Source organism: Carcharhinus amblyrhynchos, chromosome 14 (genome assembly GCF_965287045.1).
Source record: "Carcharhinus amblyrhynchos chromosome 14, sCarAmb.v2.hapA, whole genome shotgun sequence".
Lineage (NCBI taxonomy): Eukaryota > Metazoa > Chordata > Chondrichthyes > Carcharhiniformes > Carcharhinidae > Carcharhinus > Carcharhinus amblyrhynchos.
Genome location: NC_137337.1, coordinates 30,720,184 through 30,738,217, shown reverse-complemented (window position 1 = coordinate 30,738,217; position 18,034 = coordinate 30,720,184). Strand labels below are relative to the sequence as shown.

General features: G+C 38.7%; 1 protein-coding gene across 4 annotated transcripts in view; it reads left to right on the top strand.

Moving 5' to 3' along the window:
* The window catches only part of cdc42bpb (CDC42 binding protein kinase beta (DMPK-like)), a 175,810-nt gene extending 158,183 nt beyond the window's left edge, over positions 1 to 17,627 (top strand). For 3 of the 4 annotated variants that reach the window (XM_080202549.1, XM_080202547.1, XM_080202550.1), the window contains 11 exons: positions 1,241 to 1,322; positions 1,936 to 2,152; positions 2,255 to 2,317; positions 2,543 to 3,139; positions 9,207 to 9,304; positions 9,393 to 9,477; positions 10,979 to 11,099; positions 11,206 to 11,323; positions 12,506 to 12,614; positions 15,891 to 15,952; positions 16,090 to 17,627. In XM_080202549.1, the coding sequence (XP_080058675.1) occupies positions 1,241 to 1,322; positions 1,936 to 2,152; positions 2,255 to 2,317; positions 2,543 to 3,139; positions 9,207 to 9,304; positions 9,393 to 9,477; positions 10,979 to 11,099; positions 11,206 to 11,323; positions 12,506 to 12,614; positions 15,891 to 15,952; positions 16,090 to 16,221 (1,684 nt within the window). In that variant the 3' untranslated portion in view covers positions 16,222 to 17,627. The remainder of the gene's footprint in view (positions 1 to 1,240; positions 1,323 to 1,935; positions 2,153 to 2,254; positions 2,318 to 2,542; positions 3,140 to 9,206; positions 9,305 to 9,392; positions 9,478 to 10,978; positions 11,100 to 11,205; positions 11,324 to 12,505; positions 12,615 to 15,890; positions 15,953 to 16,089) is intronic. The other variant, XM_080202548.1, reaches the window with a different exon arrangement.
* The last annotated feature ends 407 nt before the right edge of the window (positions 17,628 to 18,034 follow it).

The following is an 18,034-nucleotide window of genomic DNA, read 5'->3' as shown; positions in this document are numbered from 1 at the left end:
CCCCCTCAATCTCCGTCTTTCCAAGGAGAACAGCCCCAGTTTCTCCAACCTTTCCTCGTACCCCAGACCCTCCATGCCAGGCAACATCCTGGTAAACCTCCTCTGCACCCTTTCCAGAGCCTCCACGTCCTTCCGGTAGTAAGGTGACCAGAACTGGACGCAGTACTCTAAATGCGGTCTAACCAACGTTCTATACAACTGAAGCATTAGACGGCAGCTTTTAAACTCTATCCCCCTTCCTATAAAGGCTAGCATTCCATAAGCCTTCCTGACAACATTCTCCACTTGTATTGCAACCTTCATGGATTTGTGAACCTGCACTCCCAGGTCCCTCTGTATTTCTATACTCCTAATTTGTCTACCTTTAATCACATAGCTCCTCTCTACATTATTCCTTCCAAAATGCATCACCTCGCATTTGTCAGGATTAAATTCCATCTGCCACCTATCTGCCCACTGCACCAACCTATCTATATCCTGTTGTATCACCTCACAATCCACTTCGGTACCCGCCAACCCTGCCATCTTGGTGTCATCAGCAAACTTGCTGATCACACCACCTACGCTCTCTTCCAAGTCATTTATGTATACTACAAAGAGGAGAGGCCCCAGTACTGAGCCCTGCGGCACACCACTGGTCACTGGCCTCCAGCCGGACAAAGTCCCCTCCACTACTACCCTCTGTCTCCTATTACCCAGCCAGTTCTCAATCCACCTAGCTACCTGACCTCGTATCCCATGCGCCTTAACCTTTTCTACCAGCCTACCATGAGGGACTTTGTCAAACGCCTTACTGAAATCCATATAGATGACATCAACGGCTCTCCCATCGTCAACCGTTTTTGTCACCTCCTCAAAGAATTCCACCAGATTCGTAAGGCAAGACCTCCCTCTAACAAAGCCATGTTGCGTATCCCCAATCAGACCGCAACGCTCCAGATGCTCATACATCCTACCCCTAAGTACTTTTTCCATTAATTTCCCTACCACCGATGTTCTGTTTTGTTTCTCAATCATTTTATTTCTACCGTCTACACTGTGTTATCAAGGGCCAATAAATAGCTAACTGTGCTTGGGAAGGGTTGTGTAAGATTCAGCTCCCAAAGTTTTGGGAAGCTGGTAAGAAGAGTATGTCCTTTTGGTAAAATGTGTGTTTTTGTCTTCCAAGCTTCACTTGATACGATGTTTCAGTCAAGCCTAAACTATGTTGTGACTATTGCTGTTAAACTTTTATCTGCAGAGATGAAGCCTTTTCTGTGAGTTCAGTATTTGCATCTGATGTAATTCATGCCACGCGGAAGGATATTCCCTGCATTTTCAAGGTTAGAATTAATCTCACAATAATGAACTTTAATTGTGCAGTCTTGAGTATCTTCCCTGGCGGTGTCCATATTGAAATTTGACTTTGTTGGAGGTGAATGAAAGTTTCAGTAATGCTTGGTAGTGTTTAATGTAAGTACTAATTTTATGCTTTGAAAAAGGAGCAATGGAATCTGGGATCAAATCCACCCCCAGATGATAGGGATGAAAGTCTTTGCCTGGCATCTCTTAAGATTCCTATATGAAATGAATTTGATAAGTCAGTGTATATTTCAACAGATTGCCCCTAAACTGGCAGGCTCAGTCAGAAAGGTCATGAAATATATTGTTGTGTTAGTCGATGGGATCTTTGTCCTGCTTTAATACTAGAATTCTGATTCAAGATGACTCTGTACTCTAACACTGACTTTCCTCATGTTCACAAGAATTTTTGAAAAAGCTGAGTGGCACCGCGTTTCAATATATCGTTACGCTGCAAAAATAAGCTGGAAGCTGTTAGAGGCTACGATGTGTGGATGAATGCAAAATCAGACTGATTTAATTTGCACCAAGAAAGGATGATTATTGCATTTGTATAGTTGACATAAATCTAATTATATAAATGTTATTCTGCAGGTGACAACTTTGCTCCTCTCCTCACCATCAAAGACCTGCTCACTCCTCATCCTGACAGAAAGTGAAAGTGAGAAAAGGAAATGGGTTGGAATCCTAGAAGGATTGCAGAATATCCTACAAAAAAATAAACTTAGAAACAGAGTTGTATATATTCCACAGGAAGCTTATGATAGTACACTGCCTTTTATTAAAACAAGTTTATCTGCTGCTGTTATAGGTAAGGCCAGCTGATGTTTTCCTCAAGAGAGTGTAAATTTTAATACCAGTTTTCACAGATTATTTTTGCAAAATCAAACCTCACTTTTTGTGATTTTCCTAGATCGTGAGCGTATAGCTCTGGGCACAGAGGATGGACTGTTTGCTGTAGAGTTAACACGAGATAGTAAGCTACCAAATATCGATTTGTCTTTTTCCATTCAAATTGCAACTAAATATAATTTTCAAAAATGTCCGCGTAGGAATTGATTTTTGTAAACTTGGCTCACTTTACTGAATGTGGAAAGATTTGAAGACTTGTATGATCAAAAATGTACCTTAATTACTTCTATTATAAATATTGAATGCAGAAAATTTTCAGTGTATATAATAAATCTTCTCTTGGTTGCAGTGATTGTTCGAGCAGCTGACTGTAAAAAAGTCTACCAGATTGAGCTTATTCCCAAAGAAAATCTCATTGTCCTTATTTGTGGTCGAAATCGACATGTTCATTTTTATCCATGGGCTGCTTTTGATGGACCTGAGACCACCTTTGATATTAAACTCACTGAAACAAAAGGCTGCCAGACCATGGTTTCTGGATCTTTGCGGCAGGGTATTGTGAGCGCTCTTTTTGTGGCAGTGAAACGGCAAGTCCTGTGCTATGAAATTAGCCGAACTAAACCTTACTACAAGAAATTCAATGAAATTCAGGCCCTGGGCAATGTGCAATGGATGGCAGTCTTTGAGGAAAGACTTTGTGTTGGTTATCCTTCTGGATTTTCACTGCTTAATGTCCAGGGAGATGGACCTTCCACAAACCTCGTTAATCTAATGGACTCATCGCTTGCATTTCTCTCACAGCAGCCTTTTGATGCTCTTTGTGCTGTGCCGCTTAGCAATAAAGAGTACTTGCTCTGTTTTAGCCATATTGGTGTATATGTGGACGTGCAAGGGAGGAGGTCACGAATGCAAGAACTGATGTGGCCTGCAGTTCCTGTTGCCTGTGGTATGTACATATTTTTTGTTCTATGCACGAGTTGTCATAGCATTGAGTTTTTTTGTGTTTTTCTGGTTATTCAAAACGTTTCTCCCTTTAGTATTAAGGTACCAATTCTAAGAATTCCTTAAATACATTACTTTTGCGTCATCTCCAAAATTGTTCCTAAATACCTAAGCATTCTTGGGTTTTATATTTCAATTTTCAATTCAACTAACATTGTGGAATTTACATTTAAAAAAACTTGGCAGTTTTTTTAGTGTCTTCTGGTTAAAAGAGTAGGTGTAAAGTACTTTCAAATGCCAAACAAAATCTTTTGTGCTAAAACAATGGTTATTTAATATCCAGGATGCCATAATAAAAAACTGATTCAAGTTTTTCAGTTAGCTAAGTAACTGAAATGGAAGGCTTTAGTAAGTAAGTTGTCAATTAAGCAGCCATCAAAGTTCCAATTCAGAAAGGAGCATTTAACTTAGTCTCTCCAGATATAAAATGTAAAAAATATGCTTTTCTACAAGTTCTGGATTGGAGTTTTGGTGGCTGTTTTTTTTTTGAAAGGGTAAACATTTATCCCAGACTTTTGGAGCAATGTTACACTGCAATGCAGATACCTAATTCACCCCTCAAACAGCAAGTTTCACCATCCCAATAACCTTAAACATCAAAGGGCACCAGGAAATATGATGGACTTAAAGTATTTTTCTGTTGACATTCTGACAATTTTATTTCTCCCTTTCCTTTGGTACTTTTATTCGTGGAGAGCAAGCGCTGTTAGCAAGGCCAGTATTTATTGCCCATCTCTAATTGCCCTCGAGAACGTGATGGTGAGCCAGCTTCTTGAGGCATTGCTCTCCATGTGGTATGGGTACACCCACAGTGCTGTGAGGGCAGAAGTTTTAAGATTTTGACCCAACAGCAATGAAGGAACAGTGATTATAGTTTCAAGTCAGGATGGTGGATGAGTGGGTCAGCCTTAGCATGTCCTCCCCAAAAACGCACATATACATTTGCGAGCAGAGTTCATTGATAGTGAACATAGTGGAAATTGGGGTGATTGTCTTCAGTGGCTACCTTCCCTGCTGCTAAAGGCCCAGACCAATAAGGTGAATAGTAACCACACTGGCTGAGAAGTTAATTCAGACCAGAGATTAAACTTAAGCTTTCCTGGTCTGCGTGATTCAGAATGCAGCAAGCAGATTATTTATCCATTAAATTATTGAAGAGATTTTCTTCTGATTTTTAACCAGAGCAAAAATACGTGCCCTTCAGTACTTAGCTAAAGTCCTTTTCAATACATACGTTGAACTGTTCTGGAATTATCAACAGACTTCTTGCACTGAGGCTGGTTTCTTCTCTTGTGGAATAATTTCCCCATGAGATCTTCAGCTTTCACTGTTAGAATAAGAATTAAGGTAACAGAATTTCAAAAAGGGATGTTACCTTTGAAATCCTTTGAACTATTACAGTGAAACTCTTCAATAGATGTTTGATATCTACCTTAGACGTTCTCTCAGGTTCAACAGTACTAGACATTGCTTATGAATATTTCAGTTTTTTTATTCATGGGATTTGGCATCACTGGATAGACCAGCATTTATTGCCCATCCCTAATTGCCTTAACAAATGTGGTGGTGAGTGGCCTTCTTGAACCATAAAGTCCATATGATGTAGGTACATCCAAGGTGCTCTTATGGAGAGAGTGCCAGTATTTTGATCCAGTGACAGTGAAGGAACAGTGATATATTTTCAAGTCAAGATGGTGTGAGGCTTGGAGGGGAACTGAATGTGCCTATACTGCCAAACATCTAACCATGTGATAATCCCTAGTCGCCACACTCCGGCGCCTGCTCAAATATACTGAGGGAGAACATAGCACAGCCAGTGCACCTAACAAGCACATCGTTTGGACTGTGGGAGGAAACCGGAGCACCCAGAGGAAACCCACGCAGACATGAGGAGAACATGCAGACTCTGCACAGACAGTGGCTCAAGTCAGGAATCGAACCCGGATCCCTTGCGCTGTGAGACAGCAGATGGTGAAATGTGTAACCAGAAACCATCTTCTGCTATCCTCAGTACTAATAGGACCTATTTTGATGGGCCAATAAGAGTGACACTAAGTTGTTACTAAACTAAAACCTACAAAACAAGTGTCTGTTATAGGGCACACTCACATGGGAAAGAAACACATGGTCCAATTAAATTAAAAGCACCTTCCCAATTAAATCAAGGTGTATTTTGCAGCTAGTGGCAAAGAATCAGCACTTACTACTGACTTAGAAGAAAGCTGCCGAAAAAGATCTAGCAATCTGTTACATGGATTTCATCTTTTCATCATTAGTTTGAATCAAGTCTTCAGGCATCCAGCAATAGTGATACCTTCAAGCAGGATAAGTAATCGAATCATCTTGAAGTATTCTAATACCCAACAAAGTAGGAATGAACTGATAATCCTTCACTGTTAATTCAATTTTGCAGAGAGCAAAATAATGTCTGGGCTGTGCAAAGCAGAAATATAGTTAACCACATTTAAAAAAATCTTTAAAAAATATGTAGGCAAAGTGTTGGCAATTAGCAAATATAAAATTAAATTGGCAGGGCAATGAGAATATTAAACAGTAATTATGAACTTGTTATGCCATTAAAAGCCCAGCTACACCTCATTCAACAAGATGTTACTTTTTTCAGCGTTTTTATTTTACAGTGTAACTAAGCGTATAAGAGCAGTTTTTTTTACAGTCATAAAATCCTACAGTGCAGAAGGAGGCCCTTCGGCCCATCGAGTCTGCACTGACTGCAATCCCACCCCCATATCCCTACACATTATACCCACTAATCCCTCTAACCTACGCATCCCTGGACACTAAGGGGCAATTTCTTAGAATGGCCAATCAACCTAACCTGCACATCTTTGGACTGTAGGAGGAAACCGGAGTTCCTGGAGGAAACCCATGCAGACATGGGGAGTACGTGCAAACTCCACAGACAGTGACCCGAGCTGGGAATCGAACCCAGGACCTTGGAGCTGTGAAGCAGCAGTGCTAACCACTCTGCTACCGTGCCGCCCAATTTTGTCTATCATTGATTTCTGGTGCATTTTAAATTGGCAGGACTTCAACAGCATGCACCCTATAGGGGTAGCACTTTCTAGATTTTCCCTATCTAACTGCGCTTTTGCGGAGTTCAGGACTTGCCGTCTGTTTGAGTCTCCTTCTCAGGTAGTTCCTTAGGATCGAGTATGTTTTCTTCCAGTCCAATTTGAAGGTTCAGAAATGGCTGATAAGTCCAATACCTACTTCCACAAGCAGGGCAGGTGGTGCTTTGGAGGGTTGAATAGATAGTTTGTTTGGATGTTTGAGCTTTCCTGCCAATTCATCAACTTCACCGTTGCAAATTCCCACAAAGTCTTTAAATACGCTCAGTGCTTTTCTGAATATGGCTTCCTCATTTTTGATGGTCACCAGCTAGAATCTCCCATGAGTATAATTGATCCCTTCAGGGATGCTTTGAGGACATCCCTAAAGCATTTCTGTTGTCCTTTTTGAACTCTCCTGTCATGACTGAGTTCTGAGTAGAATAGTTGCTTCAGAAATCTAGTGTCAGGCATATGACTGGCATGTTCTACTCAGTCTGAGTGATTAGTGCCTTAATCTTGGTAAGTTGGTTTGGGAGAGGATGCTGCTGTTGGGCCATCTTTCTTGGTACTAGATTTGTAGGCTGTTGCGAAGGCACCACTGGGTGTACTTCAGTGTTTTGAGGTGCATGGCTTTGTCCGAATCACTGAAGGATATAGGAATGAGGGGATCACTGCTGTCCAGTGAAACGTGACCTTAGTCTCGGGTTTGAGATCCTGGTCGTCAAATACTCTTTCCTTCAGATGACTGAAGGCTGAGCTGGCACACTGGAGGCAATAGAATTAGCTTTGGATTGCTGTGGTAAAGAGATGGCTCAAATTCTATCTACTACAATCTTCTGTAAGACTAAGCAAGCAAACCCATGCCAGGATTTTCCTGTCTGTTGTGGGAGTTTCATTGGCTCAGTCATTGACTTTTGGCAAGACTGGAAATCCTGGTAGCAGACGAGACTAGAAAATCCCACCTTCTGTAGGTATAAATAGTTATTTAAAGCTCTGTTTTTATCCACCTGGGGAATGTATACAGGAAGTATATTCACAGCTGCTTGCTGGCACCACATGAAGAAACCTGAAATTTTGTTAATATAAATCTCCTTTCACTCTGCCTTGGTCTTTCAACCCTGCACAGCAGTGACTGCTTGGATTACCTCTTCCCAGCCTTGACCAATGTCACACTAAACCAGCTGGTGTAGTGACAAGCGCAGGCTAGAGTTCAACTAATTGTATTCTCCCCATCTCCTTGATCTTCATTGGATATATTCCAAATGCTCTGCACCATTTCAATAAACATATTCTATTTTCTGATAAATTTAAAGTTGGTTAAACAAGAGCTTTTGATATCACAGACTCTGTGCCTTCAATATTTACAGTTTTAATACATCATAAAGATATGCTTTTTTAATTGAACCTTTTCCAAGAAATTAAAGTTTTTTTTAGCATTGACCCTGGAAGTCTTGTATTGGTCATATGGTGATCTCTCGTAACACCCTATCTCTTAAAATCTCCAGCAAGCCTTTATGCCTTTTAAGCAGCCAAATTCACCTAACATTAGCAACAGAGTCTTTGGCTTCACGGTGGCATAGTGGTTAGCACTGCTGCCTCAAAGCGCCAGTGACCCAGGTTCGATTCCTGGCTGTCTGGGTCCCTGTCTATGTGGAGTCTGCACATTCTGCCCGTATCTGCATGGGGTTTCTTCAGGTGTTCCGGTTTCTCCCCACACTCAAACAAGTGTTGGTTAGGTGCATTGGCCATGCTAAATTCTCCCCTGGTGTATCTGAACAGGCACTGGAGTGTGGCAACTAAGTTTTCACAGTAACTATGTTGCAGTGATAATGTAAGCCTACTTGTGACTAATAAATGAACTTTGAACTTAAAAAAAACTTTATTAATTTTTTTTAAATATAAAACAAATGGCTGTGACCAAGATTTTGCTCATTCACATTAATCTCTCTAAACTTGTTTTTCTAATGCCAAGCCGTGAAGATCCTTGCAATTTGCTCTGTGTGCAGTTTGCTCTCACTATGGAGATTGCTTCAAAAAGGCCCAAGTGACAGCAATATATTGGCGATGACACCACGTCTGTAGATCCTTATCCCTGTGAGGAAAGGCAAGGAGCATATTGGCATAGGAAAGAAGGGAATTCATTTTCAACAGAAATTTTTGTTTCACTTAATTTTGAACATCAGGACCAAGAATTTTCACTTTAGGCTGAATCAGCAATTCAGACACCAGTTGTTCTCAAATAATGGGAAGCGTGCTTCCTTTGCTCAAATGTCCTCCTCAAACTCATTTCCATATTGCCAAATGTCAAATCTTCCATAAACTATTCCAATTGAGCAGTGTTTTAGAACTACTTAATTCTACTAGAATTACTATAAATTCAAGAGTGGGGACCTGATGCAGTTTTATTCACACAGCTGAAAATGGGTTTGTTACAAAAAATAATTATTCTTATTAAAGTGCTTGGTTACCACCTGCAAGTAACTCGATTTTAAAATCATAGAAAATGACTTCAAAAAAATTATACACAGCTATTCATCAGTTGCATTGGTATACAGCAGTCCGTTTCTTAGCAAGCTTTAAAAAAAGCTTAAAATGTTTACTAGTGTCTTTTTTTTAAAAAAACAAAGCAGCTTAATTTTAAGAGTCTCTTTAAGATCTCAAAAGGAGAGGAAACCAGCAAAGGAAATCATTGAATTTATTGAATTTGGGACTTGACCAGTTTGAGTGTAAAGCTGGCTTTCAACATGAATTTTTGTTTAAAGCAGTGTATGAGATTGTGGAAGCTGGATTCACATTGGATGGAATTTGTGCTTAAAATTTCTTGGTCTTTTGCACTGGTTTTGCGTGAATTGCACTGGAAATAATGAAACAAATTTGTGAAAACTGCAGACCTACAACTTTTACTGAATTTAACTAATTACTTTTTTACATCTATGCTAGGTTACACCTCCTCTTATCTAACAATATACAGTGAGTATGGTGTGGACATCTTTGATGTGAACACAATGGAATGGGTCCAAACAATTCCTCTTAGGAAGGTACTGTAGATGATCAGAGTTCAGTTTGATGCAAAGGTCTCTTGTTTCATAAAATTCAACTTGAATACTGTATTATGTTTTAAACCAGATTCGACCACTAAATGCTGATGGTACACTCAACCAACTCAACTCAGAACCTCCACGGTTAATATATTTCAAGAGTAACTACTCAGGTTTGTTTCATTATTTTGATATGAACATATTTGAGTACATGTTGTATCTTTTGTGTATTAGAGAAATGGACCTTTGCTTTGAGACTGTGCTTGGAAAGGCAAATATTTGCCATTTTGTGTCTCATTTTTAGATGTTATAGCACAGTTAGTCCCACACACTTCTACACCTTACCTGTTCAGATCAGCTTGTAATTTCACTTGTCTTCAGTTAGATGCAACTCAAAGTAAAGGAGAGATGTTGAACAAGGGATATTTTTGTTTGGGGATTTATGTTTGGATATGCACCTGTCATTCTTTTTAAGTGAAAGTGTAGGATGTTTAGTTGCATTGTTTACCTTTTCATTTTAATTGATGCACTAAATGTAGAGGTCACCCTCAAACATTGGCTTAACGCTTATTTTTCTTAGTCATATTTAGGTGACACTTCTTTTGGCGCACAAATAAATATTTTGCTTGACAAAATGTCTAAATGTTTATCCGCTTTAATAAGATGCATACTCTACGCTATTTCCTTCCAGCCTTTTAAATCATTTCATTGACATACCACAATTATGTCAAATTATAGCTATTTTGCTAAATAATATCCAGCATATCCAGCTTTATTCCAGTAATGCTTTATTGAGAATTACAGACATTCTGATTGTCAGAGAATTTATTTTTGCAATCCTGGAAGCCAGAAATCTACATTGGAAGCGGCACTTAATGTTGTGTGCGATATGTTGTGCTGCTTTTTTCAGGAATTATTTTTTAAAAGGTGAATACAATCTTAAAGTAGTCAAGGTAAATTTGCCACACAGCACAGTGCTGAGTTATAAAGAGCACAAAAGTTCAGGTTCAGTCTACGGTCTATGCTGATCTAAATTATCTCAACTGGGACAGTTGTGGGCACATTACAATCCATGTTCCTGAATTAGGCAAGAAAAAGATCAGCCAAGGCTCCCACTTCTAAGTACTATACTATGATACCTGATGGAAAAAACACATGAGAATATTGTGTGAAGACAAGGTAGAGATTGCCAGGATTTGCACCTGAAATGTCACATGGCCAAAATTCTGGATAGCTACCAGTGTTGTTGCCCTGTTCAAGCACCAGTTACTATTGACTGAAGACAACAGAAGAAAAGACTTATGGGATCCATTTGCTGTTGAATAACTAAGAGTATCTCGATGGCAACATTATTCACTTTCTCCAGTTAATTATGTCCCAGATGCATGTTCATTCATATGGAAAGGCCTTACAGTTTTCTCACATTTGAGAGTTACTGTTCTCTTGGGCCCTTGGAAGGTTGGTCAGAATTCTTTATCAATGGAGAGAATCTTTGTATAGCTTGTAATATTGCTATGCCATCACACTATCATAAACTGAGACTGTGAGGATTAATTCAACCATGTCCTTTAACATCTTGGCTATAATTCCTCATGAGGTATAGAAATCTTATACCTTTATTGTCTGATGCAATTTGGCTTTCTGATGTGCATTCATTTCAAACATTATTTACAGAGGGGGATGATTTGAGTGTGCCAGACACTTCAGACAACAGCAGAAAGCAGATGCTCAGAACCCGCAGCAAAAAGCGGTTTGCTTTTAAGATACCCGAAGAGGAAAGGATACAACAAAGACGGTAGGACCTTGAGCAATGTACTAACAATGCATGTTGTTTCAGAGATATTGAGCTATTTTTATGAGCAATTTCTGATTTGCATGTATGATCTTTGTTTTCATACCAGGGAAATGTTGAGAGATCCTGAGATGCGGTCAAAATTGATATCAAATCCAACAAACTTTAACCATGTGGCTCACATGGGACCAGGAGATGGCATGCAAGTACTTATGGATCTTCCACTGGTAAATATGGGAAATAAAAATGAAACTACAATATTTTTGTTCAGTTTGTATTCTAACAAAATTGAACATAAGAAATAATGCAAGGCAATGTGCTGAAATTATTTTGTAAATTGGCTAAACTGAGTGGGTTATTTGCTTAAATCCATAATTTTACAACATAGGTGAAATATTCCGGGAATTGGAATGAACCTTAAGTCTCAAACAAATTTCCAAGAGCAATTGAAGATGAAGTGTTCAGAAAGATCTTCAGCTTTATTTATGTAAACAATATCACACATTCGAAACTCTCTTAAGCCTGTATGTAACTGAGCGCTCTCACGTTTGTACTTCCTAGTTTTCTTTCAGCATTAATTCCTTATGTGCATCATTCGTTTTTAGAGAACGTCTCTTCACTGTAAGCTTTGCACTGCAGTGGAAGCATAACTTTATCAAGTCGCGCACGTAACTACTGAAAAATGTTTGGGAAAACATCTGTTGTGAGGTCATTTAAAAGGCACCAATTATACTTGAAAGGCCCAATAAACATTCTGATAGTTCAATTCTTTTTAAGTTATTTCACAGTTCTGTAACATTCTAGAGTATCCACAAAATATTTTAGTTTTTTGAATATTGAACAGGCAGCAAGCTAACACTATTGTAATTTTCAAATGCTTATCATTCCAAAATAGCCACTATGAAAGTTGGAATTCAGTGTAATTGTTTTTATGGGATAGGGGTTTTTTTTTGATCATCTGACTTCAATTTCTGAAATATAAAACGGTATGTTTTAAATGGTTGTGGGCATTGTAGTATAGCACAAAAGCTTATTTGATGTTTCTTTCCTGAGATAATTAACTAGCCTGTTTCCTTTTGTTGACTTAGCAGAATCAGTTTCCTTCCCCTTCAGCTCCTCGACACCATGCCCAGATATCTCCTCCAACCAACTTTGAGCACATCTGTCACATGTGCCAACTCCCTGCTGAAGTCTATCTCCAGAATGATCATTCCTCACTGCAAGGCTTTCCTCTGCTTTCTTTCTCTTCCTGTCTCTCTTCCTCTTTCTCAGCCAGGGTAGGAATAGCTTCCCCAAAGTGCAGCTGATCATACCCTCAAAAGAAAATAATCTTCAACTCAAATGTTTAAAGAGTTACTGAGCATTTCTTGAAAAAGAAAAACAATGTAATATTTCTCTTGTTGCTGCAGAGTGTGTCTCCGGTGTCACAGGAAGAGCAGTTAAGAGAAAAACGTGCTTCCCAGTCCAATCTTTCAAGACAACAGCGAAGCAAACAGTACATTACACGTACAGCATCAGGTAATGACATTTGCTTTGTGTAATTTTGTAGTCCTTTAAGCATGCTTGTATGTCCATGGGTACTGCTAGCTGCATGATAAAGAAACAAGAGTCTTTAAATGGATTGGTGTTCTAGATGATTATACAAGTTTACTAATAGAAACAGCCAAATATGGAAATCTATTTTCACAATAACAGTAAGATAACAAATTACTGGTTACAACTGCATGGTAAGTTATTTTAAGTTGTACAGTTCTCTTTTTAAAAAAAACTCCTCCCAAGCTCTATATCTCCTGAATGCACATTTGTATGTGGGGAAGGGTATTGTGCTTGGAATAGATTATTCATCAGAACACAGGGAAAATGCATTTGGTATCTATACCTTCAAGAACAATGGCAACTTGCATTTTTATAGTAGCTGTAATGCAATGAAACAAGAGGATTATTTTTAAAAAAAGCCATATATCAGGACATTAGGGCAACCACAAAGTTTTAAGGAACATTGTAGATAAGGGAAAAAAGGTAGAGAAGCAAAGAGGATTAGGTAGTGAATTCTAGAGCATGGGTCTTTAGCATTTGAAGCACGGTTGCCAATGGAGGAGGAATTAAAATATAGGATGTGCAAGAAACCAGAATTGGAGTCTGGAAATCTCTCGAGGATCGTGGAGCTGTGGAAGGTTAGTGATGGGGGCAGGGACAAGGCCACTGAGAAGTTTGAAAATGAGGATGAGAACTTTAAAGTCTAGGGAAGCAACACAGGAAACCACTGTAGGTCAGCAAATCAAGCTGAAATAGTTGACCCCTTATTGTAGGATTGTATCCCTAGTATTAGACTTCCCAGCCAGGTGAAAGACCTCTTAAAATATATCCTTTTGATTCCTCTCAGAATCTTATATGCATTCACCCCTCACTCATCAAAACTCCAGAGAGTGCATGCTCATCATAGAGAATGCAACCATTCCACATAAATGCTAAGGACATGTATCAGCCAAAGTGGGTGCCTGGATAGCTCCTCTTAGTCTATACATAAACCATTTAGCATTAATATTTATATACAATAATAACTTATTTATTAGCGCCTTTAATATAACAAGAAGTTCCAATGCACCTCCCAAGTGCACTGTAAAGCAAAGTTTGGCATTAAGCCACATAAGGAGACTGTAGGTCTGATGGGCAAAAACTTGGTCAAGGAAGTAGATTTTAAGTAACTTGTTCGTAGATTCATGGAAAGCAAGGTAGTGAGGGGAATTCGAGCTCAGAGCCTCGGCAACAGAAGGCATGGCAGTTATCATTGAGGATGCACAAGAGGCTAGAATTAGAGGAGTACAGATATATCAGAACATTGTGGGGCTGAAAGAGATCACAGTGATAGGGAGGCACAAGGTCATGAGTGAGTTTGAAAACAAGGGTGAGACGTTGCTTGACTGCGAGCCAGTATGGAACATTTAGCACAGATGGTCGGGGAACTGAACTTGCTGCAAGTTAAGATATGAGCAGCGGAGTTTTGGATAAACTCGGGTTTAAATGGGGTAAAATGTGGGAAAACCAGGCTGTTTCAACATTGGAGTACATTGGAATAGTTGTAAATAGAGACAGCAATGGCATGAACAAGGATTTCAGCAGCCGATTAGCTGAGACAGGACAAAGTCAGGCAACGTTACAAAGTTGGAAACAGGTAGTTTTGGTGATAGTATGAGGTCAGAAGCTCAAGTCAGGATCAGATGAGACCCAAAGGCTGCAAACAGGCTGGCATAGTCTCAGACTGTTGCCAGAGAGAGGGAATAGAGTTAGTAGCTAAGGAACAGAGGTTGGAGCAGGAACTGAAAACAATGGCTTAATACTGCCCAATAATTAATTCAAAATAATAGTATTAATAAATATTAACATAAGAAAATGATGGCTTCTTTCATCCTCATGTTTAAATCCCATTTTGATCTCCTCTACTTAACTCTCTAACTATTTTCAACCCTATCCCCCAACTCAAACCCTGACTCTGACCCTAGCCTGATGTGCATCCCCCTTTCCCTTCACTCCATCATTGGCAGCCAAGTCTGTCTAGCACTGGAGCAGCATTAACCAATGTTTTATTTATTATGTTTATTTTTATTTCTGATAAAACATTCTCAATGCAACATTGTATGCCTTCCTTAATTTGAGAGGAGGAAGAAGATGCATTCAGATTTTAAAAAGGGATTTCTGTCCTGAATTTTTTTTTATATAATAGCATTTAGTTTTCAGGATAAGACATTAGACACCTACCTGGCACCCTGTTACCAGCTGTCGATTACCTTAAGCCTATACCTTATTGTCCTGCTCTTTTACCAGTTTTAATCAATTGAGTAGCTGTCATGGTTCCTCTGAGTTTTTTATCCAATGTTCAAAGAGCCTTAGCTTATAAGTTGTTCCTCCAACTCATCCCTGTAAGTGCATGGGATCACCCTCCATTGCTTTTCACTGCCTAAAGCATCTGAATAATGATAGAACTATAAATGATGCATGCCAGAGTTTGTACAGCTTTAGAGTTGTTTCTGGAGATTTATCTCAACTGTTTTGTAAAAAAAAACAGTCCAGCAGTGTGTTATTTTGTTGATTGCCACTTAGTTTCATTAATGCAAAGTGATACTCCAATGTTTCTTTCAACTTAATCCTTGACAAATTATATTTCATTCTGTGTACCTGTACCACCTCACTTTAGTTCTGATGTGAAATTATTGAACTCTATTTGCCACTGATCAGCCAAGTTTTGTAGATTGTGAAGCTCCCTTTATATGATTGAGCCTGCTTCTTCTAATTCTCCCTAGCTTGATATCATTTGCAGTTTTAATCACTTTGTTTTGAAACAGAAACATTGGTCGTTTATTTAGATTTACTCCAGGAAGGATCCAAAACAGACTCTTGGTGCATCTTAACTCCATACTTCAGCCTCCATTAACCTCACTCTCCTCACAATTGCCTTTTTGTCACCTTTTCATCAATCACTATTGCCTGCCCACGTCCTTGAAATCCACTGACTTATCTTTTTGCCGAGGCTTTTTGAAGTCGAGACGATTTTACATCATAAAGTATTGCTACCAATCTGAGATGTCACTCATCAAAGTCTGAGGTTGATCAGGCAAAGTTTATGTTCAAAATTATTTTATTATCATTTGGATATTTTTAATCTTTGCCTTTGATTATTTCATTAATTCCTGATGACTACAGAGAACTAATCATGTATGATTCTCAAATATGGTACCTAGAAATACAGTTCTTTTTTAATATGTCAAAGTACTGACATATGATGTATGTACTTCTCAGGTGGGGAGGCTGTTACGACAGCACGTAATATCTCTGATCCGGACCAAGATCTTGAGAGAGAGGTAAGCAGTTACATCTAATTATTTGGATATAGTAAATATGAAATGGAAAGTAAAGCTAATCAGTATTTGATTATCTTTTCTTAACGTAAGTTAGCAGCAAACATAAACTAATATGCTTACCTTTCTTTGTCAATCAGCAGGATTCTGATTCAACTAGGCATTCAACACCTTCAAACAGCTCAAACCCAAGTAGCCCACCAAGCCCAAACTCTCCTCACAGGAACCAACTTACACTGGATGGTTTGGACCACTCCACATGTGATGCATGACTGATTCCTCCAGTGACACTTTATAGCACATAAAGCCACACAACAATAGGATTCTCCATTTTCTGAGATTCTTTTCCTCTCAAAAAATGGATCTTTGATGAATTGCTCCAAGAAAGTGCCAAGAATGGAGAACTTTTTTTTTCTGTTAATTCTTGCTGATTGCACATTAAATTATGTATTCAGGCTCCTTTTATGAACAATTCCAGCTTAATTTTGACTGTCAGCCAATACAGTGACTAAGTGTCACTCATATTCTTCGGTGATTATGGTTTTGTGCAGTGTTGATGTTAAGTTGCAGCCTTTAACAGCCAAATAAATTTGGGATTGTAAGGCCCACACCCTCTTCACACCAAACTTTCCTTCCAAATTTCTAACATAGTTGGTAAAATGGTGAAAAAAAAATTGTCCATGTACTGTTCCTGTTTGTGCATCTTAGTTTATATATAAAAAAAGAAAAAAATGTTTTCTTCAGGGTATACATGACACTAGTAAATAATACTGTGAATAAGAATTTTAGTTGCTTTTTGTATTACTGTTTTTAACCTTTGAAGTAGATGTCCTTTCTTTGTGCTGTATTGTAGTGAGAGACAATATCCATGTTTATCAGTGTCTATGGACCCAATGCAGAAATATTAATGCTGGGAAATGGCAGACTTGGACCAGCTTCAAATATACAATTATTGTAAAAGACTCAACAAAGTGTGTGTCCTAATCGCTGATCAAGAGGTAGCATAGATATAAGGCAATAGACTCTGGGATGAAAGGAAGCTGCATTAATTTGATCTTTTTCAAAGTCAGTCTTTGCATGAAAAAACATTCCTTCGAAACATGTTGTACTAGTTATGTTCTTTACAAACAAAATATCCACAGCAGTCTTGTAAATTTTGATATGGACCCAGATGATGTGCTCCTGGTGGATGCAGTTAATGTGTGCGCGTGTGTCAATGTATATATAACTCATGTTCAGTGTATGATAACATTATTACTCATTCAATTGTGTCCATATTGCATTAAAGGCTTATACATCACAGCCAGTATATCAATTTTGTCATCACACCTGTGTGCCTTCCGTGCTGTATTTGTGATAATTTACTATTCATACTGATGCAGTATGATTTCCCTATTCAAGATCACTGCAAAAAGCATTGCATGTTTTAGTCACCCAGATCCCTGACCGAGTGGATGGTAATTGTGACGTGCCACATTAAGCAACTAATCAAACTTCTTTCATTTACTTAAAAGGGCTCGCTGTGGAGCCTAACACTACTGGTGAAACATTTTTTATGTTAATTTGTGAAAGTGGGTAGTTTTAAAATCGGCTAACCACTCTTTGTAATTATGGAATTGTGCTTTGACAAAATATTGAGAATTGACTTGTCAATAAAGCATAAGAGGGAGGTACCAAACTGTTTAATAGTCTGTGTTTACATGAACAAAGATCCGAAATGCCAAAGGAATGTTGTCACAGCCGTCTGAAATTTTTGGCCATTTTAGCAACTTTGATAAGTAGGTTGATACATGGCATAAGTGGCACTGTAAGGAAATCTTCAGATTGGTCAGATGTTTGTGCCAGTTTCAGCCGATAGAAGCCTAGCATGCCTAAACAGGGTGAGAGCCAATGTCCACAGAACCAAAATGAAGCACTAGAAAGAAAGATTAGTTTTCAGGTAAAATAGTAAATAAACAATGCAAGGTATTTAAGGAGGGAGATAGGTAGGGTACAAGCTGAACCATAATCTTACAAGGAGGAAAGAAAGGGCACACAGCTAAAATTCCCTGCATGACTACAAACATGGAGATAAAAATCAATCAT